Source organism: Dermochelys coriacea, chromosome 11 (genome assembly GCF_009764565.3).
Source record: "Dermochelys coriacea isolate rDerCor1 chromosome 11, rDerCor1.pri.v4, whole genome shotgun sequence".
Classification (NCBI taxonomy): domain Eukaryota; kingdom Metazoa; phylum Chordata; order Testudines; family Dermochelyidae; genus Dermochelys; species Dermochelys coriacea.
In genome coordinates, this window is record NC_050078.2 from 13,103,067 (window position 1) to 13,129,984 (window position 26,918).

Here is a 26,918-nt window from a genome sequence, read left to right on the forward strand (position 1 = left end):
AGGTCCATCAATGGCTATTAGCCAAGATGGTCAGGGACACAACCATGTGTTCAGGTTGTCTCTAAGCCTCTGACTGTCAGAAGCTGGGACTGGACGACAGTAGATAGATCACTCAATAATTGCCCTGTTCTGTTCATTCCCTCTGAAGCATCTGGCACCAGCCACTGTCAGAAGACAGGATGCTGGGCTAGACAGATCATTGGTCTAACCCAGGACAGCCACTCTTTTGTTCTTATGATAGGCCCTTTTGAGGGGGATTATATATAGAGAGAGAAAATGATCATAGGTTGTAATAACAGGACAAGTTCCAATGCAAATACTAATGCTGGCCAACTCTCTTTCCTCATTAACAAGATATATATTTATATGAATCTATTTTTTGAATTAGAAATAAAGAAATTGTTAATTTTAAATGTACAAGGAGAGCTGGTCGACGGTTTTTGAATTTCAATTAACTTTTGATAAAATTTCCACCAAAATTTTCTGCATTTTTCAACAAGGGGATCTATAAACTCTCTGCTTTTGTTTCAAATGCTTAATACCTAGAATTAAGACTAACTCTTATCCTCAAAGATTTTTATACAAGCTATGTCTGATGTTCTCTTCATTCTACATACCCAATGTTTCTGGGCAACCTTTTAGGCGTTTTACCTGTTTTATGAGAAGAAGTTACTAATGCCCGTGTGTGACTTAACAGAGCAATAGTAGTTGGTTTGGTAGCTGCTGCCAAAGTGGTGGAAAACCCTGCAGTGGTTTTGCTAGGGGAAGATGTTTTGGAAGGATGTGTAGTTGGGATATTTTCTTCAGTGATTTTAATGCTAGTTGCAGTGCTAGTTTCCATTGTTTTTGTAGTTACTCCAGTTATGTAGGCCAGTGTCGTGGCAACAGCAGTTTTAACTCTGCGAGTTTTCGTAGTAAGAGAATGATCTGTAGTTGGCACAGAACGTGGTGGCCCAAAAGTCATGTCTGTTGACAGTGTAACAGTTTTTCCTGTTGTTAATTCTGCTGCAGGGAACACATCCCTTTGACTTGTCATATTTGGCAAGATACTGGTCGATGCTTTTGTCATCTCAGTGTGCTGTGTATCCTTGCTCAGACTTGGAGCAGCTGTTGTCAGAAGCAAAGTTGTCTTTTCAAAATGGTCCCTACTGGAAGTGAAGGTTCTTCCTGTGGAACTTGCTGTTGCAAGTGTGGAAGCTGATGTGGATGAAGAGCTACTGCTGAGCTGCTCCATAGGTTCAGTCTGAAGAGGAAGTGGTCCTTTGGTTTTGAAAGTAGTGCTCTCTTTCAACTGGTGTGGTCCGCTGTGATTGCTGTACTGTCTGGGTGTACTCCCATAGAACACAGCAGTCGATGGCTCCATTCTGTCTGTCCCTCCTGATGTAACCATGGACCCACTGGTTTGAAAACTGTCACCAGCCTGTGATGGTGAAGATGATGAAGAAAATGAAGGTAATAAGGATGGTGATAAAGGAAATGATACAACTGACGAGGAGGTGGATAAAGATGACGACAAAGATGGTGGTGGGAGTGACAATGATGGTATCACTGATGAAGAGGATGGTAGAGATGACTCTGATGATGCAAATGAATGAGGTGGCGATGGTGTTGATGAAAGCAAGCGATATAACGATGACACCGAGGAAGAGGATGGAAATACTGATGAAGATAATGATGAGCTGCCAGTTAACGACGATTCAGTGCCAGTGAAAAACAGAGTTGCATTTTGTAGATTGACTGTAGAAGAGTAAGTTGGCATTTTGGAAGAATGTACAAGCAAAGGCTCCGTAGAAGGAGCAATTAAATCCCCATCACTTGATGACATGTTACTTCCTCTGCTCTGAGCCATAAAAGATGAGGATTGTGCTAAATCTGAAGAGTTGGAAATTTCTGCATAAAAAGTGGAACTTTCTGATGATTCGGCAGAGGTGCTGTTATTTGATATAGACAGTAATGTCCTGTCTCCGCCTCTACTGAATGTGGTTGGAATGTACATGCTGTCAGTGCGAGAAACAGAGGTCCTTTTTTCAGTGTCGATGCTGCTAACTGGTTGATGGCTACTTGCAATGCCTGGAATAGAAGAAAAAAAGTAACATGACAGTAATATATATCAAAATATTTTGGCATTTTACTGAAATTATATGTCTGATACATAAAATGCACTAGTCTGTGTATTGGTCCACCCAGTCTGTCAGTTTATAAGGAGGTTTTCTGCCAGTGAAAACTAGCTTGAGGGCAATGTTTTTGCAAATGTAACTATATTGTAATTTTTAACGCCTTCTGAAATGTTAACCTCAAACTCTTGCAGCCTTGAGTCCCACACAGGAACTGTACGTTCACTAACAAGTATTTTTACCTCTTTTCAACATGTTGCCTTTTCACATGATTGAGTACTGGTCCTCTTCTTGTGCTTTGTGAAAGGGTAAACAGCAAAGTCCATTTGTCCTCTATATCATTCAGAGTGACCTTATCCTCTAACTCTCTTCCTCCATTCCAAACTAAGTAAAACCCGTCTTTTTTTAAATCTGGTTTTGCACAGAAGTATTCTCATGCCTCCATAGGAAGAAAATACTTTAAAGGACATGTTCTATGTTAGTGTGCATAAAATAAAATAATGTCTTATAAAAATTCATTGATCAAAGACTTTATAATCAGGAACCCTGAAAGTACAACACGTCTCTTTGAAAAGTTAGCTGTGGATGACACAAAATATTAACATTTATTTTACAGTTAATCGCAGGAAGAGTGTGTGTGTAGCGAATTTCAGCGTTTACAGGGAGTCTGGCAACGTTCTTGGAAGTACAGGATGGGATTTTCAAAAGCCTTCTGAATTGGCCTAATTCTGCTCTACTACTGAAAGTTCCCATTGGCTTAGGCCAACAAGGAGCACTTTTGAAAATACCACCCATTAAAAATAAGGAAGAATGCAAACGACAGGCATATCTATTGAGTTTCTTACTAACACTAGCCAGTCAGGAATCACAGTGTCAATGTTAATAATCCTAGTTGGCTGGATGTTTACCCCTTTGGAAAGATTCCCCAGAATGTGTGAGCTTGGCTTTGATTCAGTTACTTTAGATAGCACATGGGTATATGGAGCACCATCTGTCTGCACACATGCAAAGTATTCAATGCACTGGTGAGATTTTGTATATAAGACTGGCATTCTCAAGGTGACATACACACAAAACACTTACTTGAAGGATCATTTTGGAAAGAAGAGTAAGTTGGTATCTTGGAAGAACGAATAAAGAAAGTCTCAGTTGAAGACCCGGTGAAACCCATATCATTTGCTGAGATACTCGTCCCTCTAGTCTGTGCATTTGAAGGTGACTGAATTAATTCTGAGGAATTGGCGATTTCTGTATATGAAGTGGAGCTTTCTGTTGTATGGGCAGATGTGCTATTTGTCAGAGATTGTGACGTCCTCTCTCCACCTCCGGTTAACGTAGCTGAACTGTACATACTGTCAGTATAAGGACTGGAAATCTTTTTTTCTGTTTTTGAGCTGCTAAGAGACTGATGGTTACTTCCAACGGCTGAAATGGGATTAAAAGGTGGAAATTAAATTTTATATGCACAAATCAGAATGAAATTGTGAGTTTTGTAATAATTTTACCCTGAAATACAGGGACAAATAACTCCAGCAACTTAAATGGAGCTATGCATGGGATTAATTTGGTTTATAGACACTTTTTACAAAAATAATAGTTGTGTATGAATCACTGAGTATTTAAAAAACAATATAATTTCTATTGATGGAAACCTTTATAACTGGGACTTTCTAAGGATGAAAGGTATTGACACAATGTGTGTCCGTAGAGTTGGAATGATGCAGTAGAACTACTTGTATGACCTGGACTAGTCAGGAAGTGAACAGTCTCCTACACTAAAACGACATAGTCCACTTTCCTACACTGTTAGATTACTGTTAAATACCAAATGCAGGGTAGGTGATCTCACTGAAGAAAATCATTACTGCTTACAAATATTGCGTCTGGCAATTGCAGTGGCTTTGAATTTGTTAGCAATAATAGTATGTATAACCCATATTGGGGAGGAGTCGGAGAGAAAGTTTTTCTTATCAAAATGAGATTTTTGAGTTCAGAAAACTCACTGGGTGTATCATTTGGTAAAGACAACGTTGAGCTCTTGGAAGAATGTGTAAGCAAAGGATTGGTGGAAGGCTCCATGAAACTGGCATCACTTGATGAGATATTGAAACCTCCAGCCTGTGATACAGAAGATAAGAACTGGGTTGAATCTGAAGACTTGGCTGCATCTATATTATGAGTGGAGATTTCTGTTGCCGCAGTCGATGTGCTGCTGTGAGTTTGAGATTGGGATGTCCTCTCCCCACCTCTGGTAAATGTTGTTGACACGTACGTACTATGAGTAGGAGAACTGGAAATCCCTTTTTCTCTATCTGAAATTGTAACTGATTGATGGCTACTTCCAACTCCTGAAAAGGAATTAAAATCTGAAAATTAAAGTTTTTATATGCACTTCTTGAGCAGAACAACAATACTTCTTTACACACACACACACACACACACACACACACCTGAAAACAAATCTGGAATTATTCACTCTTTACAATGTTATAATTATTTAAAAGATAATCATTTATTAAAACCTACCGCTTAGATTCCTCTAGCTGTTCCAGAGGAAAAAGGTAGCAGAGAGTTGAATCCTGGCAACACAATGGCCAGCAGAAAATTCCGTTTGCGCAGGGAGCTATTAGGCATAACTGGCTTCTACACCAACTGCCCATCACACCCAACCTGAAAGGTGGAATATTGGAGGCATGCTGGGACATATGAGGGAAAAGGACAGAGCATGCCTGCACTATACCAATTCTTTGTAGGCTTATGATTCCATAGGGATATAGCCAGCCCCTAAGCTGATCTAACTTATGCCTATGGGCCAGATCCAATGCAAATGCACCATGAGAATCAGGGAGGTGTAACTTGATCTCTGCTAGTTCTCTTCCTCCTGCACTAAGCAGACCTCAGCACAGGAACCTGAGCCTTTATATTCAGAAATCTTCAGAAGTTTGGGCATCTCTTTGTAAAATGCAGGCTCCAAAAGCCATAAAAGGGGTTACTAAAACAAAATTGGTGATTAAATTCAGTGAAGATAGTCATTGGAATTCAACACATATAGAAACAGAGGTACAGTTTAAATCTAAGCCGTACCGATTGTATGCCTCTACAGTCCAGCTCGTTGGTAAAGAATCACTAAAGGTATGTCTACACTGCAGGTAGACACCTGCGGCTGGCCCATACCAGCTGATTCAGGCTCACAGGAGTTTAATTGCAGCGTAGATGTTTGGGCTCAGGATGCAGCAAAGGTCTGGGACCCTCCCACTTTGGGGCACGTGCAAGCCTGGGCTCCAGCCCAAGCCCGAATGTTTATGCTGCAATTAAACAGCTCCTTAGCCCAAGTCCTGCAAGCCTGAGTTAACCGGCATAGGCCAGCCGCAGGTTTTCAATGGCGGTGTAGACATACCCTTACGGCCTGAATCTCCTCTCTTATTCACACTAGTATCTTACAATACATGTAATCCCATTCAGTATAATGGGAGTACTTGTAGGGTATGGCACTGCTAGACATGAGCAATTGTGCCAGAATTTGGCAGAGAAAAAAATACCACTGTAGAGGGGGAAAATGGGATACTATTTTTTTTAAAGTGATTAAAATATTCAGAGCAATGCTAGAAGAGGAGGTTGATCCAGGGTTAGGGTGCTAGCTTGGGACCCTCATATTTAGTTCCCTGATATTCTGCAAACTTCCTGTCTGACCTTAGACAAGTCATTTGGTTTTTCGCTGCCTCAGTTCCCCATCGGTCAAACGGGGATAACAGCGCTCAGCTACCTCACCAGGGTGTTGGGAGAATAAATACATAAAGAGTGTTAGGCACTCAGACACAATAGTATTAGAGGCCATATAAGAACCTTTCATAGGAATAAGTCTGAGGTAAAGAGCAACTGATTCTTTAATGAAAAAGGTTGACTTAGTTTTTGGGGGTGGGAGGTTCTTTCATATTGTTTTTTAAACTGTACAATAGCTAGCTGGGAATTGCAAAACTCACCAGCAAAATCATTTGATGACGACGAATGAGTTGGGATCTTGGAAGAATGTGTAAGCAAAGGCTCTGTCGAAGGCTCAGTGAAGTCACTTGATGAGATATTACTTCCTCCAGTCTCTGCTACAGAAGATGAGGGCTGAGGTAAATATGAAGACTCAGTATTTTCTAAGTTAGAAGTAGAGCTTTCTGCTGCATCAGATGATGTGCTGCTGTTTGTTAGGGAACTGAATGTCTTCTCTCCACCTCTGGTGAATGTTGTTGAAATGTAAGTACTGGTGGTATGCAAATCAGAAGTCCTTTTCTCTATAGCTGAGATGCTAATTGGTTGGTGGCTACTTTCCACAGCTAAATATGATAAAGAAAAAATAGAATTTCATATGCATAAATCCAAACACATGAATGAGAACACACATGAATACAGTGCATGTATGAATATTAAAACAGGGTAAGTTTCAGTCTGGAGAAAATGCTGCTTTGGAAAAACATGTACACTTCATATTCAGTAGCCCCTGAAATTACTATTTGCAATAAGGAATATTAGAGCCATGAATAGCGCCACCAAAAAAATAACTGTGGGACTAACAAGCCACATTCTTAAATTTACCATCCGGTTACACTGCTTTGCATTGCATGCTACTGGCACTTACAAAAATTTTTAATTGTAGAAATAATGTCAGTACAAGGACTGGAAATTGTTTTTCCTTTATTTGACCGGCTAAGGTACTGATAACTATGTCCAATGGCAGCTATGGTATCCAAAGGTGGAAATTACAGTAACTCAGAATGGATTTGTGAATTCTATAATAATTTTGCTTGAAATACAGGACCAAATAAATCCATTAACTAAAATGGAGCTACACATGAGATGAATTTGGTTTATAAAGAATAGATCAAGACAAATAGTTGTGTAAAGATCATTGTGTATTTAAAATAAAATATTTTCTATTGATTGAAACTTTTATAAACAGAACTCTCGGAGGATGAAGGGTATAGCCAAAATGAGTATCATCAGAGCTTGAATAATGTCTACAAATCATTATAATCAAAGTGTGACCCAAACTAGTCAGGCAGTGGGCACTCTCCTACACCAAAAAGATGTGGTCCACTTTCCCATGTTGTTACCTCAACAATACTTATAAACTGATTGTGTGTGTGTGTGTGTAGCATATATACACACACACACACACACGCATGTAAAAACAAACCTGGAAATTGTTCAGTCTTTAGAAAATGATAACTTAAAAGAAAACGATTCAGTGAAACTTGTGGCTTAGATTTCAGTGACTGATGCAGACGAGAAAAGTGGTAGTGAATGATAGAACTTGACCTAAATGGCCAGCAGAAAATTCTCTTGGTGAAGGGAAGGTCTCAGCTGGCTTTTTCACCAACTGCCCCTCACAAGCAACCTGGAAGGTGGAGTACTGGATGCATTCTGGGGCTAGCAAGGGGGCAGGGCATACCCTCACTACATCAATTCTCAGGAGGTTATGATTCCATAGCCCTAAACTGCTCTAAGTTTATGCTGATGGGTCTGGGCCAGTGCACATGCATAGGAGAATGAGGAAGATGCAACTTTGCTCCAAGGAAATTTCCCCTCCTCCTATGCTGAGCAGATCTTGGCACAGGAATTTCAGCATTTATAATCAGGAATCTTTAGACATGTTAAGATCTCTACAAAAAGTGGACTCAAAAAGACATAAAGGGCGTTACGAAAGCAAAGTTGGAGCACTGAAGTTGATGACTGAAATTCAGTACCTACAGAAATATTTAAAACTACAGTCCACAAGTTCAGTTTAAATGTAAACTAGGAAGATTGCATGCCTTCTCCAATCCCACTGGTTGGTCATGAGTCACTAAGGGCCTGAATCTTCCCCCTTACTCACACTGAGTAAAACTTTCCTCTGCAAGCATTCCCATTCAGCATAATGGGACTACTTGCATGGCACGGCACTGCTGGATGTGAGCTATGGGGGCAAAATCTGGCAGAGAAAAAATGGTGTCGTCGTAGAGAAAAAAATGGCTTTTTTTCAAGCAATTAAAATGTTAAGCTCCGTGCTAGAAGGGAAGGCTGGTCCAGCTGATAGAGTGCTAGCTTGGGTCTTGGGAAGCCTGAGGTCAAGTCCCAGCTCTGCTACAAATCTCCCTGTGTGCCTTTAACAAATCTCTTTGTGTCTCCATTTACCATCTGTAAAATGGGGACAACAGTACTTCCCTGACACACAAGGCTATTGTGAGGAAAAATACATTAAAGACAGTTAGGTGCTCAGATACCAAGATAACAGAGGCAATATAAGGATCTGTGCACCTCAGTCCCTCCTATTCTCTGCCTGTGGCACATTATAGTCTAGTATCCTGTGGGCTGTAATACTGTGGTCTCATTTCTGTCATCAGGTTAAGTGGGCGGATGCTTGGTGCTGTTGGTGGCCTGTGATAAACAGGAGGTCAGACTTAATGATCTAGTGGTTCCTGTGGCCTTAAACTCTGACTCTATGGCCTTTGCTGGGTTTGAGTTACTAAAGAGCATCTGATTCCTTAAAAAATGGGTTGACTGAGTTTTCTGGGAGTGAAGGGTTCTTTTTATCATTTTTTTATTACTTTGCAATAGCCAGTGATCACAAAACTTACCTGTAAGATCATTTGTTGAAGATGAATAACTTGGGATCTTGGAAGAATGTGTAAGCAAAGGCTCCGTTGAAGGCTCAGTGAAGTCACTTGATGAGATATTACTTCCTCCAGCCTGGGCTAAAGCAGACGAGGGCTGTGGTAAATCCGAAGACTTGGTATTTTCTAAGTAAGAAGTGAAGCTGTCTGCCACATCAGGCAAGGTGCTGCTGTAGGTTAGAGATCTTAATGTCCTCTTTTCACCTCTGAGGGATGTCGTTGAAATATAGGTACTGGAAGTATGCAAATCAGAAGTCCTTGTCTCTGTAGCTGAGATGCTAATTGGTTGGTGGCTACTTCCAATACCTGAAGTGGGATGAAAAGATAAATTTGATATGCCCAAATCTGATTGGATTTGTGAGGTCTACAATAATTTTGCCCTGAAATACAGGACCAATTATGTCCCACATATCATTCCATCAATTTAAAGGGAGCTAAATATGGGATGAATAGGGCTTATAAAAACGAGATCAAGAACAACAAGCTGTGTATAAATCACTGGGTATTTAAAAAACAATATATTATCTATTGATTCAAACCTTCATAAGAAGGATTCTCCAAGGATGAAAGGTACAGACCACAATGAATTTCATATTCTTGGAATGATGCATTAGAATGATTATAAATAAACCATGACTCAAACTAGCCACATGGTAGATACTCTCCCATTAAGAAGATGTGATCCACTTTCCAACATTTTTAGTGCAACACTTATTGATACATATACACATTGCATGGGAAAATAAATCCGGAAATTATTCAGTCTTTAGAAAATGATAATTACTTAAAAGTAAATTACTAAGTGAAACTCGTGGCTTAGATTCCTCTAGTTGTTCCAGTGGAAAAAGGTTTTAGAGATTTGAGCTCTGTGGAAAAACAGATTTTTTAGCTCTCTGTCAATTAAAAGATACCTAAAAACCAAACCCAAAGTTTTGGGTTGACCAAACAATGAAATGATTTGAAATTTTAGGCAAATTGAAAAGTTAAAAAATGAATTTCAGGCGAACAAGAGTTTTATTTTGATATCAATACTTTAAAAATGGTTTTGCATTTAAAAAAATTAAAAAATTGAAGGAGATTTCAAAATGAAAAGTAATTTCAAACCAAAAAATGAAAACAATTTATTTAAAAAATACCAAAATGAAATATTTTGACTTTTTTATAATTTTGCCCAGTTCAGGCAGACAGAGTGATGGAAGTTAGCCCTATGGCCATAGGGGAGCTCTCAGCTGCATAGCTGGTTTCTATGTCAACTGCCCCTCACACACACAGTCTGGAAGGTAGAGTTTTGGAGGCACATTAGGAATGGCAAGAGGGCAGGACAGGGCATTACATCATTACACCAATTCTAGATAGGCTTATGGTCCCACAGGGAGTTAGCCAGCTGGTGTCAATTAGAGCAACTTAAAGGTGCTTTAACTTATGCCAATGGGCCAGGCCCAATACAAAGGCACCGAGAAAATCAGGGAAGTGTAACTTGCTCCCTGGCAATTGCCTGCCTCCTGTACCACACAGAACTCAGCACAGGAATCTGAGCCTTTACATTCAGAAATCTTAGGAAACATTGGCACCTGTCTGTAAAAAATGGGCTTAAAGCCCTCAAAGATGATACTAAAGCAAAGTTTGTATTGAAATGCAGTGAACTTATTGAAGGTTTCAGCCAACGGCTTTTGAACTGGAATTCAACAACTCTAGAAATATTTAGAGGTACAGCCCACAGGTAGAGTGTAAGTATAAATTAGCAAGATTGAATGCCTTGCTAATCCAGCTAGCAGGTAAAGAATCCCTAAAGGCCTGATTTCCCCTCTTACTCACACTGAGTAATACCCTCCTCTGCAAGTAGTCTCATTCAGCGTAAAGGGAGTACTTGCAAGGCATGGTACTGCTGGACATGAGCAATGGTGGCAGGATCTGGCAGAGAAAAAATAGTGATATTGTAGAGAAATACACGGATTACTACTTTTTTTTTAATGAAAGTGATTAAAATGATCAGAGCAGTGTAGATGGATAATATGGTCCGGGGACTATGGTGCTAGGTTGGGACTTGAGAGACCTGGCTTAAGTTTCCTCCTCTACCACAGACTTCCTGTATGATCTATGGGTAAGTCACTTAGCATCTCTGTGCCTCAGTTCCCCATCTGTACAATGGGAATAATAATCCTTACCTTGCAGGGGGATTGTGAGGATATACACATTAAAGATTGTTAGGCACTCAGATACTATGGTAACAGCGGGGGAATATAAGGACCTTTGATAGGTATGAGTGAGTTAAAGAGCAACTGATTCTATTAAAAAATAGTTGACTCGGATTTTGGGGGGTGGGAGGTTCTTATTATTGATTTGTGTATGTAAACGGTGCACTAACCCGTTGGGAATCTCAAAACCCACCTGGAAGATCATTTGGGGAAGACGAATAACTTGGGATCTTGGAAGAATGTGTAAGCAAAGACTCTGTGGAAGGCTCAGTGAAGTCACTTGATGAGATATTACTTCCTCCAGCCTGGGCTACAGCAGATGAGAGCTGCGGTAAATCTGAAGATTTGGTATTTTCTAAGTAAGAAGTGGAGCTGTCTGCCACATCAGGCAAAGTGCTACTGTAGGTTAGAGACCTTAATGTCCTCTTTTCAACTCTGATGGATGTCGCTGAAATATAGGTACTGGAAGTATGCAAATCAGAAGTCCTTGGTTCTGTAGCTGAGATGCTAATTGGTTGGTAGCTACTTCCAATACCTAAAGTGGGATGAAAAGATAGAAATTAAATTTGATATGCCCAAATCTGATTGGATTTGTGAGTTCTATAATAATTTTGCCCTGAAATACAGGACCAATTAGGTCCCACATATCATTCCATCAGTTTAAAGGGAGCTAAATATGGGATGAATTTGGCTTATAAAAACGAGATCAAGAACAACAAGCTGTGTATAAATCACAGGGTATTTAAAAAAATATATTTTCTATTGATTGAAACTTTCATAAGACTCTTCAATAGTAAAAAGTATGGACCAGAATGAATTTCATTAGACTTGGAATGATGCATTAAAATGATTATAAATAAAGCATGGCCCAAACTAGCCAGGTGGTAGGCACTCTCCCGTTAAGAAGATGTGATCCATTTTCATACATTGTTAGTTTAATAACAGTTATTTATTGATACATATAGACACTGCGTGGGAAAACAAATCTGGAAGTTATTCAGTCTTTAGAAAATGAATAATACTTAAAAGAAAATTACTGAGCGAAACCTGTGGCTTAAATTCCTGTAGTTGTTCCAGAGGAGAAAGGTTGCACAGAGAGCTCTATGAAAAACAGACTTTTTAGGTCTCTGGCAATTCCAAACCCTCCGCCTGCCCTCAAAAAAAAAAACCCCCCAAAAAATATGGCATTGAAAAGATAACACATTTTTGGTGAAACAAAAAGTAAAAACAATTTCCATCAAACAAAAAAGTTTCATTTTGATTTCAAGTACTTGTAAAATATTTTTGCTTTTTAAAATAAAATTGAAGGATATTTCTAAATGAAGTCATAGCAAACTGAAAAATTAAAACAATTCATTTCCAAAATGTCAAAAGGAATGTTTTGACTTTTTTTTTTTATATTTTTTGTTGGGGTTTTTCACCTGAAGAATTCGATGGAAGTGACATGAAATCATGACACATTTCAGTATCATCAAATCTTCATGTTTCACAGAAAAAACTTATGGTCAGACAAATGTCACCCAGTTCAAGCAAAGAGTGATGGATTCTGGCCCTAACTGGCCAGAAGAAATTTCTTCCGGTATAGGGGATCTCCTCCACTGGCACAATTAGCTTCTACTTCAACTACCCGTCACACCCAGCCTGGAAAGTGGAGTAATGGAAGCATATTGGGGCTGGGGAGGGGGCAGGACAGGGCATGCCTGCATTATAATTCTCAATACGCTTATGGTTCAGTTGGAAGATAGCCAGCTGGTGTAAGCTGGAGTAGCCCTTCAACTTCTCTAACTTATGTTGATGGACCACTCAGATACTATGGTAACAGAGGGTCATATAAGTAATTTTGATTGGTATAATTCTAAGTTAAAAAAACTGATTCCTTAAAAAAGAATTTGGTGGGTGGGAGGCTCTTTTTATCATTTTTTTGAATGGTGCACTAACCAACTGGGGAATCACAAAACCTACCTGCAAGATCATTTGGGGAAGATGAATAACTTGGGATCTTGGAAGAATGTGTAAGCAAAGGCTCTGTGGAAGGCTCAGTGAAATCACTAGATGAGATATTATTTCCTCCAGCCTGGGCTACAGCAGACGAGAGCTGCGGTAAATCTGAAGATTTGGTATTTTCTAAGTAAGAAGTGGAGCTGTCTGCCACATCAGGCAAGGTGCTACTGTAGGTTAGAGACCTTAATGTCCTCTTTTCACCTCTGAGGGATGTCGCTGAAATATAGGTACTGGAAGTATGCAAATCAGAAGTCCTTGGTTCTGTAGCTGAGATGCTAATTGGTTGGTGGCTACTTCCAATACCTAAAGTGGGATGAAAAGATAGAAATTAAATTTGATATGCCCAAAACTGATTGGATTTGTGAGTTCTATAATAATTTTGCCCTGAAATACAGGACCAATTAGGTCCCACATATCATTCCATCAGTTTAAAGGGAGCTAAATATGGGATGAATTTGGCTTATAAGAACGAGATCAAGAACAACAAGCTGTGTATAAATCACAGGGTATTTAAAAAAACAATATATTTTCTATTGATTGAAACTTTCATAAGAAGGACTCTCCAATGGTGAAAGGTACGGACCAGAATGAATTTCATTAGACTTGGAATGATGCATTGAAATGATTATAAATAAAGCAAGGCCCAAACTAGCCAGGTGATAGGCATGCTCCCGTTAAGAAGATGTGATCCATTTTCGTACATTGTTAGTTTAATAACAGTTATTTATTGATACATATAGACACTGCGTGGCAAAACAAATCTGGAAATTATTCGGTCTTTAGGAAATGAATAATACTTAAAAGAAAATTACTGAGCGAAACCTGTGGCTTAAATTCCTGTAGTTGTTCCAGAGGAGAAAGATTGCACAGAGAGTTCTATGAAAAACAGATTTTTTGGTCTCTGGCAATTCCAACCCCACCTTCTTCCCCCCAAAAACACACCCCCAAAAACTAAATTTGGCATTGAAAACACTAATTTTTGGTGAAACAAAAAGTTAAAAAAATTCATTTCCATCAAACAAAAAAGTCTCATTTTGATTTCAAGTACTTGTAAAATATTTTTGCTTTTTAAAATAAAATTGAAGGATATTTCTAAATGAAGTCATAGCAAACTGAAAAATTAAAACAATTCATTTCCAAAATGTCAAAAGGAATGTTTTGACTTTTTTTTTTTTATATATATACTTTTTGCTGGGGTTTTTCACCTGAAGAATTTGGTGGAAGTGACATGAAATCATGACACATTTCAGTATCACCAAATCTTCATTTTTCACAGAAAAAAACTTTTGGTCAGAAAAATGTCACCCAGTTCAAGCAAAGAGTGATGGATTCTGGGCCTAACGGGCCAGAAGAAATTTCTTCCGGTGTAGGGGATCTCCTCAACTGGCACAATTAGCTTCTACTTCAACTACCCGTCACACCCAGCCTGGAAAGTGGAGTAATGGAAGCATATTGGGGCTGGGGAGGGGGCAGGACAGGGCATGCCTGCATTATAATTCTCAATACGCTTATGGTTCAGTTGGAAGATAGCCAGCTGGTGTAAGCTGGAGTAGCCCTTCAACTTCTCTAACTTATGTTGATGGACCACTCAGATACTATGGTAACAGAGGGTCATATAAGTAATTTTGATTGGTATAATTCTAAGTTAAAAAAACTGATTCCTTAAAAAAGAATTTGGTGGGTGGGAGGCTCTTTTTATCATTTTTTTGAATGGTGCACTAACCAACTGGGGAATCACAAAACCTACCTGCAAGATCATTTGGGGAAGATGAATAACTTGGGATCTTGGAAGAATGTGTAAGCAAAGGCTCTGTGGAAGGCTCAGTGAAATCACTAGATGAGATATTATTTCCTCCAGCCTGGGCTACAGCAGACGAGAGCTGCGGTAAATCTGAAGATTTGGTATTTTCTAAGTAAGAAGTGGAGCTGTCTGCCACATCAGGCAAGGTGCTACTGTAGGTTAGAGACCTTAATGTCCTCTTTTCACCTCTGAGGGATGTTGCTGAAATATAGGTACTGGAAGTATGCAAATCAGAAGTCCTTGGTTCTGTAGCTGAGATGCTAATTGGTTGGTGGCTACTTCCAATACCTAAAGTGGGATGAAAAGATAGAAATCTTCATTTTTCACAGAAAAAAACTTTTGGTCAGAAAAATGTCACCCAGTTCAAGCAAAGAGTGATGGATTCTGGGCCTAACTGGCCAGAAGAAATTTCTTCCGGTGTAGGGGATCTCCTCAACTGGCACAGTTAGCTTCTACTTCAACTACCCGTCACATCCAGCCTGGAAAGTGGAATAATGGAAGCATATTGGGGTTGGGGAGGGGGCAGGACAGGGCATGCCTGCATTATAATTCTCAATACGCTTATGGTTCAGTTGGGAGATAGCCAGCTGGTGTAAGCTGGAGTAGCCCTTCAACTTCTCTAACTTATGTTGATGGACCACTCAGATACTATGGTAACAGAGGGTCATATAAGTAATTTTGATTGGTATAATTCTAAGTTAAAAAAACTGATTCCTTAAAAAAGAATTTGGTGGGTGGGAGGCTCTTTTTATCATTTTTTTGAATGGTGCACTAACCAACTGGGGAATCACAAAACCTACCTGCAAGATCATTTGGGGAAGACGAATAACTTGGGATCTTGGAAGAATGTGTAAGCAAAGGCTCCGTGGAAGGCTTAGTGAAATCACTAGATGAGTTATTTCCTCCTCCAGCCTGGGCTACAGCAGATGAGGGCTGGGGTAAATCTGAAGAGTTGATATTTCCTAAATTAGAAGTGGAGCTTTCTGCTGCATCAGGTGATACACTGCCGTTTGTTAGGGATCTTAATGTCCTCTCACCACCTTTGATCAATGTTGTTGAAGTATATGGAGTGCTGGTATGTAAAACAGAAGTTCTTTTTTCTGTAACTGAGCTGCTAATTGGTTGCTTGCTACTTACTATGGCTAAAATGGGATTAAAAGATAGAAATTAAATTCAATGTGGCCAAATGAAAATTGATTTGCAAGTTCTATAATCATTTTGCCCAAAATAAATAAATAATAAAACCAAAGTTTAACTCTAACTTAAATTAAGCTATGCAATGAATATGGCTTATAATGATTAGGTCAAGAATAAAATCAGTGGGGTATTAATCATTGTACATTAAAAAAAACCCAAATCTTTTTGACTGATTGCAATTTTTATAAGCAGGTCTCTCCAAAAATGCTGACACAGTAAGTACCTAACGGTAGGAATAATGCATTAGAATTATTATAAATTATGAACCAAGCCAGTCAAGTAGCTGGCACTTTTGTACACTCATAAAATGTGGTACACTTCCACTGAATGCATCCGATGAAGTGAGCTGTAGCTCACGAAAGCTTATGCTCAAATAAATTTGTTAGTCTCTAAGGTGCCACAAGTACTCCTTTTCTTTTTTCTTACACTGTTAGCTTAACACCACATTCATTGATATATATATATATATATATATAAAAAAGGCATGTGAAAATAAATGTGGAAACTTTTCAGTCTTTAGAAACTGATAATTTCTTAAAAGAAAATTTAGTGAAATCTATCACTTAGATTGATTCCTGTGGCTGATCTAAAGCAGAAAGGTAACAGAGAGTGACGGAACCTGCCCCTTAATGGCCAGCAGTAAATTCCCCAGGCATAGGGGCGTCCTCAGCTGGCATAGCTGGCTTCTACACCAACTGCCCCTCACACATATCCTGGAAGGTGGAGTATTGGAATCATATTGGGAATGTCCAGGGGGTATGACGGGGCATAATTCTCGATAGGCTTATTGTCCAATAAGGTGAAAGTCAGGTAGTGTAAGTTAGAGCAGTCCCTAAAATGCTCTAATTTATGCTTATGTGTCAGGGCCAACACACCATGCAAATCAGGGAGGTGTAAATTGCTTCATGCTAGTTCCCATCCTCCTGCACTGACCTCAGCACAGAAGAGAATCCGAGCCTTTATATCCAGGAATCTTTAGAAACTTTCGCTCTTTAGTAAAAAGTGGGCTCAAAAAAGCCATAAAATGTGCTACTAAAGCAAAGTTGGTAATGAAATTCACTGAAGTTGGAAACTGAAATTCAACACCTATAGAAGTATTTAAAAGTACCACCCACAGGTATAATTTCAAGGTAAGCAATCCAGGGTTGCATGCCTTTGTCAATCCTGCTAGTTGATATAGAATCACTATGTGCCTGAGTCTCCAATTTTACACTGTCATATCTTACAATGCATGTCGTCCCATACATCATAATGAAAGTAGCTGTAGGATATGACACAGGTGGACATGGGCAATGGTGGCAAAATCTGGCAGAGAAAAAATGGTTGCATTGTAAAGAAAAAATGGATTGCGATTTAAAAAGGAAAAAAGGCTATTAAAATATTAAGAGTAGTGTAAAAGAGAAGTTGTTAGAGTGCTAGCTTAGGACCATAAGGGGAACCAAGTCCAAACACCTGGTCTGCCACAGATTACCTATGTGACGTTGGACCAGTCAGTCTCTCTATGCCTCAGCTCCCCATCTGCAAAATGGGGATAACAGCCCTTCCTTACCTCACAAGGGTGTTGTGAGGAGAAATACATTAAAGACTAGGTGGTGCTCAGATACTGTGGTGACGGGGGGCAACTAAGGACGTTAGATAGGTATGAGTCTGAATTAAAGAGCAACTGATTCTTAAAAAAAAAGGGTTGACTCAGTTTTGGGGGGTGGGAAGTACTTTTTATTGTTTTTTGTTTGTAAATGGGGCATTAAACAGTTGGGAATCACAAAACCCACCTGCAAGATCATTTGGGGAAGACGAATAACTTGGGATCTTGGAAGAATGTGTAAGAAAAGACTCGGTGGAAGGCTCAGTGAAGCCACTTGATGAGATATTACTTCCTCCAGCCTGTGCTCCAGGAGACGAGGGCTGCAGTAAATCTGAAGACTTGGTATTTTCTAAGTCAGAAGTGGAGCTGTCTGCTACATCAGGTAATGTGCTGCTGTTCATTAGAGACCTTAAATTCCTCTCTCCACCTCTGGTGAATGATGTTGAAATGTATGTACTGGTGGTCTGCAAATCAGAAGTCCTTTTTTCTGTAGCTGAGATGTTAATTGGTTGGTGGCTACTTCCAATGGCTAAAAGATTATAAAGATTATAATTCCATATACATAAATCCAGATACGTTTTCTTCTAATATCACCCTGATGCAAATAGTGCATGTATGAATATTAAATATAAGTACTTTTCATTCTGGAGAAATTGCTAGTTTAGAGAGATCTGAACCCTTTATAGTGAGAAACGTGAAATTAGTACTTGGAAAAAATTAACATAAACCATGAAAAGTGCAATAACTATCAGCATACTTAACTTCATCATTCAGTGATATTGCTTTGCATTCCACGCTGCTAGCACTTACAAATTATAAAACAACAAAAATATTTGGAATTTAATTCAGCACGCTTAGAACACTGAATAACTAAGGGCTTGTCTACATGAGATGTTACTGTGCAGCAAGACAAGGTGGGACTCTACAGTGCACTAGCTTGCTACATGCTAACATCCAGTGTGGACACTGCTATAATGCAGCAGAAGTCCTGGAGCATTCTTTGACTTACTATACTTTACAAGCAGACATGGCCAACGCTCCTGGAACTTTTAGGGTATGGCTACACTTCAATTAAACAACTGCAGCTGGACCGTGTCAGCTGACTTGGGCTTGTGGGGCTCTGACTATCAGGCTGTTTCGGCTCAGGCTGGAGACTGGGCTCTGGGACCCTCCTCCCCTGTGGGGTCCCACAGTCTGGACTCCAGCCCGAGCCGAATGTCTACACCGCAATTAAACAGCCCAGCAGCCTGAGCCAGCTGACATGGGCCAGCTGTGGGTGTTTAATGGCAGTGTAGACATACCATTTGTACACCATAGCATTGTCCACACAGGATATTGCTGCATGGCAAACTAGTGGCTTGCTGTGTAATAGTGTCCCAGTGTAGACAAACCCTTAGAGATATTCAAAAACACATGTAATGCAAAGGGATGGGATAAGTGGATATTAAGAGTCCTTCTCCAGTGTAGCTGGCCAGGAACCACAAATCTTAGTGGACACAACAAAGTCAGCACAGCCTTTAGTTTGAATTATTGATGACCGGACTCAGTTCACAGGCAGCAGTATGGTCCAACAGATATAGCAAAGGACAAGCACTCAGAAGACCTGGGTTCAAATCCCAGCTTTGCTGCATGACTGGCGGTAATGATTAGAGATAGTCAAAACTATTTTTTGACAGAAAATTGGATTCTGACTAAATTAAAGTTTTCATGAAAAGTGTCAGTTTTCTGTGTAAAATTTTTGACTAAGTATCAAAAAATCAAAACCCTGAAAACCAAAAACTTTTCAGTTTTTCTACAAAAAGTTGAAATTTTCCACCAGAAATCCAAACCACACCTCTATTTTCCCACAAGTTCTAGTAACGATACCTACCCATGGCTATCTAGTTGTGAATTTTTTTGAGATATATGGTAAAAGGCTATATAAGTGCAAAATATTATATTATTCCTCCTCTAGTAAAAGAATAATTAGGCATTTTGTTCACAAAGGGTTTTTAAAATAAATTTAAAAAACTTTAAAACAGCAAGCTAGTGGACTAATAATGTTTACCTTTGGAAGCAGTTTCTGAAGCAGAATAAGACGGTGTAAGCAAAGGATCTGTTGAAGGCTCTGTGAAATCTGTGGCAGCCAATGAGATATTAATTTCACTGATCAGTGCTATAGAAGATATAGATGACAACTCGGTTAAATACGAAGAGCTGGACATTTCAGTACCAGAAGTAGAGCTTCCTGTTGCATTAGAAGATCTGCTGCTGTTTATTAGAGATTGTAACATCCCCTCTCCAGCTCTGGTGGACGTAGTTGAAATGTATGTACTGGCAATGTGAGAACTGGCAATATTTTTCTCTGAGCCGCTAATTGGCTGATGGCTACCTTCAATGGCTGAAATAGGATAAAGAAATATTAAAATTCCATTCTCATAAGTCAAAACACTTTGACAATTTTTCTTCCAATAATACGCATATTCACAGTTTGTATGTAGCGGGGAAAATGAAAATGTTTCAGTTTGGAGAAAATAAATGATACCATGTAAAGAAATTATTGACTGAAACCTTTATACTGAGGAAACCCTGCAAGTATCGACAGATGTCTACTCATAGAGTCATAGAAATGTAGGGCTGGAATGGATCTCAAAAAGGTCATCTAGTACTTCCCCCTGTGCTGAGGTAAGATTAACTATACCTAGACCATCCCTGAGAGGTTCATCTAACCTGTTCTTAAAAACATCCAATGACAGGGATTCTACAGCCTCCTCAGGGAACCTGTTCCTGTGCTTAACCAGCCTTGTAGTTAGAAATTTTTTCCTAATATCTAACTTAAATGTCCCTTGCTGCAAACTAAGCCAATTATTTCTTATCCAACCCTCAGTGAACATGGAGAACAATTGAACACCATCCTCTTTATAACAACTTTTTTACTATTTGAAGACTTATCAGATCCCGCCCCCCTCTGTTTTCTCTTCTCTAGACTAAATATGCCCAATTCTTTCAACCTTTCCTCTGAGGTCATGTTTTCTAATCCTCTTACCATTTTTGTTGCTCTCCTCTGGATTCTCTCCAACTTGTTCACATCTTTCTTAAAGTGTGGTGCCCAAAATTGGACACGGTATTCTCCAGCTGAGGCCTCATCAGTGCCAAGCAGAGTGGAACATTTACTTCCCATGTCTTACATACGACACTCCTGTTAATTCATCCCAGAATGACATTTCTCTTTTTTGCGGCAGTATTACACTGTTGACTCATATTCAATTTGTGATCCACTCTAACCCCCGGACCCTTTTCTGCAGTACTGCTGCCTAGCCAGTTAGTCCCCATTTTGTATTTGTGCATTTGAGTTTTAATTCCTAAGGACAGTACTTTGAACTTGTCTTTATTGAATATCATCTTGTCAATTTCAGACCAATTCTCCAGTTTATCAAGACATTTTCTGAATTCTAATCCTGTCCTCCAAAGTGCTAGTAACCCCTCCCCGCTTGGTGTCATCTGCAAATTTTATAAGCACACTCTCCACTCAATCATCTATGTCATTAATGAAAATATTGACTTCTATTGGACCCAGGACAGACCCTAAGGGGATCCTATTAGATATGTTCTCCCAGTTGGACAACCAACCATTGATAACCATTGATAAAATAATGGCTAAAAATCTATTAATGGATCAGTTAAGGAAAAAAAAAATCAATGAACTAACAAAGATGCATACTGAACTTCACCATTCAAACTGCATTGCTTTTGCATTTTCCCCTTTGTCCCTCCCCTGTCTGTATGTTGTCCGTGTAGACCCTGCCCCTGCAAACAGACCCATGCAGGTGGACCGTTTCCCCAGTGAAGTCACTGAGATTCATGTGGGGACAGATCAGCTTGCAGGATCAGGGCCTTAGACTGCATGATTGACATCTGTTGGAGAGGGCCTATCACACTGTTAGCACTAAAAGAACAATACAGTAAAACCCAAAAAATATAAAAGAATAGAATAAAAATTATTCTTAAAAAGTCATCATAAATAAATAATACAAATACCATAGCGTGTTTGCAATTAAGTTCAGCATATCTGGGAGACTGAGTACAAAGGATCTTTCTGAAACGTATGGCCCAAATGCACAAAGTGTGAATTACCGATAATGACCTCCCTCTCCACCACAGTTAGTTGCTCAACAAGTACAACTACTAATCAGGCCTGGCTCTTATATAGCACTTTTCATCAGTAGGTCCCACAACGCTTTACAAAGAAGCATTTCAGAATCTCCAAGAATAACTGAACCATTACAAAAATATTATTGACTCATGAAATCTAGAGTGACCTTTAGTGTGAATTTCTGACAAAAGGACACAATTCAGAGGAAGCCATTTGTTCCAACAGATAGCAAACAAGACTGAGACTCAAGAGGCCTCGGTTTGCATGCTGGCTCTGTTACAGACTTGCTTTGCGACCTCAGTCAAACCATTTAACCTCTCTCTACCTCTGTTTTCCTATCTGTAATATTAGAGTAATGATACTTACCCATCCTTTTGGAGCTTTATGAGATTTATGGCTGAAACGCACTTTTCAGATTTTAAGGCCGGAAAAGACCCTGGTGATCTAGTCTGACTGCCTGCTTAACAGCCATAGAATGTCACCCATCGATTCCTGTATCAAGCTTAATGACCTGTGATGGAGCTAGAGCACGTATCTTTTCAGCAAGACTTCCAAACTTGATTTAAAGATTTCACATGAATCCCTCCTGCCCCTCAGAAAATTGTTCTAATGCTCAATTACCCTGACTAGTAAAAATGTGCAACTTATTTCCAATTTGAATTTGTCTGGCTTCGATTTCCAGCGACTAGGTCTCATTATGCCTTTGTCTGCTAAATAAAAGAGGAATCTACTATCAGATACCTAATTATGCTCAAATCAGCTCTTAATCTTATCTTTGCTAAGTAGATTGAGTTCTTTAAGTCTCTTACTGCAAATCTCTTAACTGCAAGGCATATTTTACAGCCATTAAATAATTTAGAACCCTCTCTAAATTTTTAATAAAAATTGCTAAGTGTTTAGTACTATTATTCCTATGTTTTCAAAAAATGACATTTTATCATATTTTTACTGTGAAATGACAAGCCTCTGGACTGTAAAGCTCACCTGGGAGACCACTCTTTACAGGCGAATATATAAGTAAAGGCCCTGTTGAAGACTCAGGGAGATCAGCGATAGTTGATGATCTATTACTTCCTCCAGTCCGTGATATAGAAGCTGAGGAGTGGGATAGATTTGAAGACATGGCAATTTCTGAATGAGAAGTGGCGCTTTTTAGTGAATTAGTCGAAGTGATGCTGTTTGTTAGCAACTGTATTGTCCTCTCCCCACCTCTGCTGAATGTAGGTGAAATGTACAAACTATCAGTATGAGAATTAGGAGTCTTTTTTTCCATATCCCAGATGCTAGCTGTCTTGTGGCTGCTTCCAATGGCTGAAATACAATAAGGAGAAATAAAATATTTGTATTGTTGTTGTGCTAACAGCACTTACAGTGGCAGCTCTTAAAGACATGCCAATTTTGGCTTATACAAGTAGCTAAAGTTGCCACGGTATTTGCACTCTTACCTAAACTTCCCTATACTTCACACAGAGAATACTGCAAATATTGGGGTGACATTGTCTAAGTATTCAGTGGAATTAAGCACGTTTTTAAGTGTGAACGCTGTAATCAGACACATATAGCACATGTGAGAATTTTTCAATCAGTAGGAAAAAACAAAACAACAACCTGTAGCCCTGCTGCTTTTGCAAAAACTCAAGCATGTACACCGCTGTATTCCTGGTCACAGTCAATGGGACATGTGCATGAAGAAAGTTAAGTGTTTTCAGGATAAGGGTCTAAGAAAAAAATCACTGACTGAAACCTTTCTATGCAGGATCTCTGCCTATAAATAAGAAAATGATTTTTATTTACCCTACAGCCCTGCCACATTGCCAGAGCTGCATAATGGGCCTTAGTGTAAATGAGAATCAGTCCTGAAAGGTCATCAAAGATGTTAGTCACCTTAATGTTTGTAATGAAATTCAGCAGGGTTGGATGGCTGAGCTCAATAACTTAGAGACATATGTATGGTTAACGTAAATTACCAATAATTGACTCCCTCTCCATGTCACTGGTTGGTCAAGAATGACAAATGCAGCTTCTAAGAAGCTCACAGAAGAAAACAGATCACCTTTCTTTAAAAAAAAAAAAAAATCACCCCCTGATATTAAGAATGTCCTAGAATATAGTTACCCAACAACAGGGCACGATTCCTTTATAAATCATTACTTACATTTGGTGCAGAGCATCGGGTGGGGTTTACCAAGACTACTGCTCTTATGGATGATAAAACTCACCTGGAGGATCACTTTGTGAAGATGAATAGGTTGGTATCTCAGAAGAATGTGCAATCAAAGGCTCCGTTCCAGGCTCAGTGATATATATGTCACTTAAGGAGCTATTTCTTCTGCTCTGCTCTACTGAAGAGGAGTGCTGGGTTAAATCTGAAGATCTGACCATTTCTGTATAAGAGGTGGTGCTTTCTGTTACAGTTGTAGACATGGCACTGTTTGTTATAGACAGCAACGTCCTCTCTCCACTTATGGAGAATGTAGTCAGTGTCTCCATATTGTCCGTAGGAGAACTAGAAGTCCTCATTTCAATATCTGAACTTCTAAGTGTCTGATAGCCGCTTCCAATGACTGAAAGGGAGGAAAAGGGAAGTGACATTTTTTTTATCTGCATGAATACCAAGTCTGCAGAGTCAGATTCTGATCTCTGTTACCCAGGGGGAAATCTGGAGTAATTAAGCTGAAATTCATGGAGATTCTTTGGGTTTACAACAGTGTAAATGAGAGCAGAATCTAGCCCATGATGTCAAATTCAGAAATCAATGAGTTTGTGCAATGTAAGCCATACTGCATTTGGTTCCTTCTCTTTGTCTGGGAAACAGTTTGGGGGAATTACTCTAAAAATAGTAAAAATGAATCCCTTAAAAAGAAATGATTGATGGAATAGTTACAATCTGGAATACCTAAAAGAGCTGGTACCTCCAGGACAATTAGTCTTGGAAGCCAACTATTAGTAATGGACGATCCATCACGAATTTCAGTGGTTTAAAAAACTGGAGTTTAGAAACTTCTATCTGCCTGGATAATAAGATGAAAAGTGTACTTTAAAGTCAGAGATTGGTATAATCTAGCCAACAAAAAAGGGAGACACCAAAATATTAGAAAATTTTGGCCACTGTCTGTCGTAGAATCAGAAACAAAACATTGGTCTCCCTACTCTATCCTCAATTCACTCCACCACAGCTGTGCGCTATTACTTTAATGTTGATGTTAAGAGAGGCGGTGGCTTCTCTGTATCTCTAAATGTCAGACTGGGTACCCCATATAGTGCACCCCTAAAATGAAGCACTCTGGGTTGATGGGAACTCTTGTATAGCAGGGCCTTAATCTCTATTTTCCACCTGTGAAACAGTCTGATAATCATAGGGCTGACCTATCTTTGTACATCCCTTTGAGGTCTGTAGATGAAAGTGAGCAATCAGGGGAAAGTGTAATTAGTTATTACCATGAAGTGAACCCTAGCTACCACAATAGTGCCTCTAATGTTCTCTGAGGATAAGTGGGATCATTTTATGACGATTACTTTTGAAAGTGGTTTCAACAGTTAAATCTAGATAACGTATAGTGATCAACTAGATGTGTGCAGCAATTTCAATCACATTCTGTTCAAAGTCTGAAAAAGACAGTGATCAAGGGGAAATGGAAATAAGTCAGCGAAAACTATTCAGTAAGGCTGATAGGAAAATGAGATGTAATTTTTCTTTAAATTTCCCCCCAAATATGTCATCCTTCCCTGCTCCTCATCAGAATTTGAAACTTCAATTAAAAACAGTCATATTTTCAAATGTCAAAAATTTCACCCACTCTGTACGAGGTCAAAAAATGAGACAAGATTTTGGAGAAATTTTTAGCCTATTTTTCCATCACAATGTCAATAAAAAAAAAAAAAAAAGTCATCTACTGGAAAATATCAAAAACATTCATCCTGCCCTATTTTACTTTTTGACCAGACTTACTTTTGAAGTTCGTAATTGAAAACATTTTCAACATAGCACAAGCATTCTATTGCTGGTGTGTCCCTTTGAACATGTACGGTTGTATTCAGAGAGAAGGTGGCATTCAGAGCTAGATTAGATTTCTTCTGGCACTCAAGCTGATTCAGGGCTATCATTCAGGCCCAGGTTTGAGGCCCAGCACCAAAACCTAACAAGTTGTTCTGGAGAGACTTCGTCCCTAAGTAGAAGAAATCGCCCAAAACAAATTTCAGCCATTGTGGATAATGGAAATCTCAAGAGAACTGGGCTGTGATCTGACTGTGTCCAAACAGGAAAATAGGTCCCATCTGGTTTTGGATGCCATTCAGATTTGACTCAGACCACTCCTTGCTGGCCAGTTCTGACAGGCGGCAAAAACTGTGTTCCTAGGCAGCATCAGGTTGGGAGGGGGAAACCATAGAGAAGCAAAAAGAGTTGTGAGCATCTTTGCTTTTCACTCCTCTTCCCTGTGCCAGACTCTAGTGTGAGAAAGTTGAGCCAGCTCGGCACCGTGCCTCCTGCACACAGAGACTCCACAGCCCCCAGGAAACCAATGGGAGTTAGGCACCCTGTGAGATTTCCAAAAGCACCTACCTGCATCTTTAGGCCCCTACATAACTTTACAAATCTGCCCCTAAAAAAGGACTGAAGTGGCTGTTCATTAGTGAGCTTCTTGGTTCCATTACAGCAGTGGTCCCCAAACATTTTTGTCCACACCCCCCTTACCTGGTCTGCACCTCCCTCCTAGAAGCAGGACTGCGGTAGAGGGCCGCGGTCAGGGGCAGGGCTGGCAGCTGGGGCCTCAGCCAGGAGCGGCCCCACAGTTGAGCCTGGAGCTGGGGGTTGCGGTTGGGAATCGGGGGCTGCAGCAGGGAGTGGGCCCACAGCTGGGCCCAGGAGCCAGGGTCCATGGCTAGGCCCACGGTTGAGGCTGGGAGCTAGGGGCCATGGCCGAGGCTGGGAGCGGGGCCACAGTCGGGGCCGGAATTGCAGCTGTCAGGGCTAGGGTTGCCAACTTTGATTGGATGAATTCCTGGAGATATCATTACATGACATAATCTTTGATTCCTGGAGACTTCAGGACAATCCTGGAGGACTGGCAACCCTAGTCAGGAGGCTGCGGCCAGGAGTGGGGCCAGGAGCCGGTGGCCTAGGCCAGGGCCAGACCTGGGGCTGGGGTGGAGCTAGGAGCAGAGTGGGCCTGGGTGGCGCTCCCTCCCTATGGGGGCTGGCCCGGACCACCCCTGGCTCCTGGCCCGACGGTGAGTTCCCCCCCCCAATGTTCCTC

The 26,918-nt window shown here is 39.9% G+C and overlaps 1 protein-coding gene across 9 annotated transcripts in view; it reads right to left on the reverse strand.

Annotated features, from left to right (window-relative positions):
• HEG1 (heart development protein with EGF like domains 1) overlaps window positions 1-26,918 on the reverse strand; it is an 86,283-nt gene that overhangs the window by 31,844 nt on the left and 27,521 nt on the right. For 4 of the 9 annotated variants that reach the window (XR_006277882.1, XM_043504957.1, XM_038420893.2 and 1 more), the window contains exons 2-14: window positions 23,883-24,227; window positions 22,648-22,974; window positions 19,579-19,911; window positions 17,719-18,060; window positions 15,550-15,891; window positions 14,696-15,037; window positions 12,910-13,251; window positions 11,141-11,482; window positions 8,717-9,058; window positions 6,095-6,436; window positions 4,118-4,462; window positions 3,198-3,539; window positions 652-2,070 (exon numbers count right to left, since the gene is read on the reverse strand). Coding sequence is in view for 8 of the 9 variants with exons in the window: in XM_043504957.1 (XP_043360892.1) it covers window positions 652-2,070; window positions 3,198-3,539; window positions 4,118-4,462; window positions 6,095-6,436; window positions 8,717-9,058; window positions 11,141-11,482; window positions 12,910-13,251; window positions 14,696-15,037; window positions 15,550-15,891; window positions 17,719-18,060; window positions 19,579-19,911; window positions 22,648-22,974; window positions 23,883-24,227 (5,505 nt within the window). In the remaining variant the exon portion in view is untranslated. The remainder of the gene's footprint in view (window positions 1-651; window positions 2,071-3,197; window positions 3,540-4,117; window positions 4,463-6,094; window positions 6,437-8,716; window positions 9,059-11,140; window positions 11,483-12,909; window positions 13,252-14,695; window positions 15,038-15,549; window positions 15,892-17,718; window positions 18,061-19,578; window positions 19,912-22,647; window positions 22,975-23,882; window positions 24,228-26,918) is intronic. The other 5 variants (XM_043504960.1, XM_043504958.1, XM_038420894.2 and 2 more) reach the window with 5 other exon arrangements.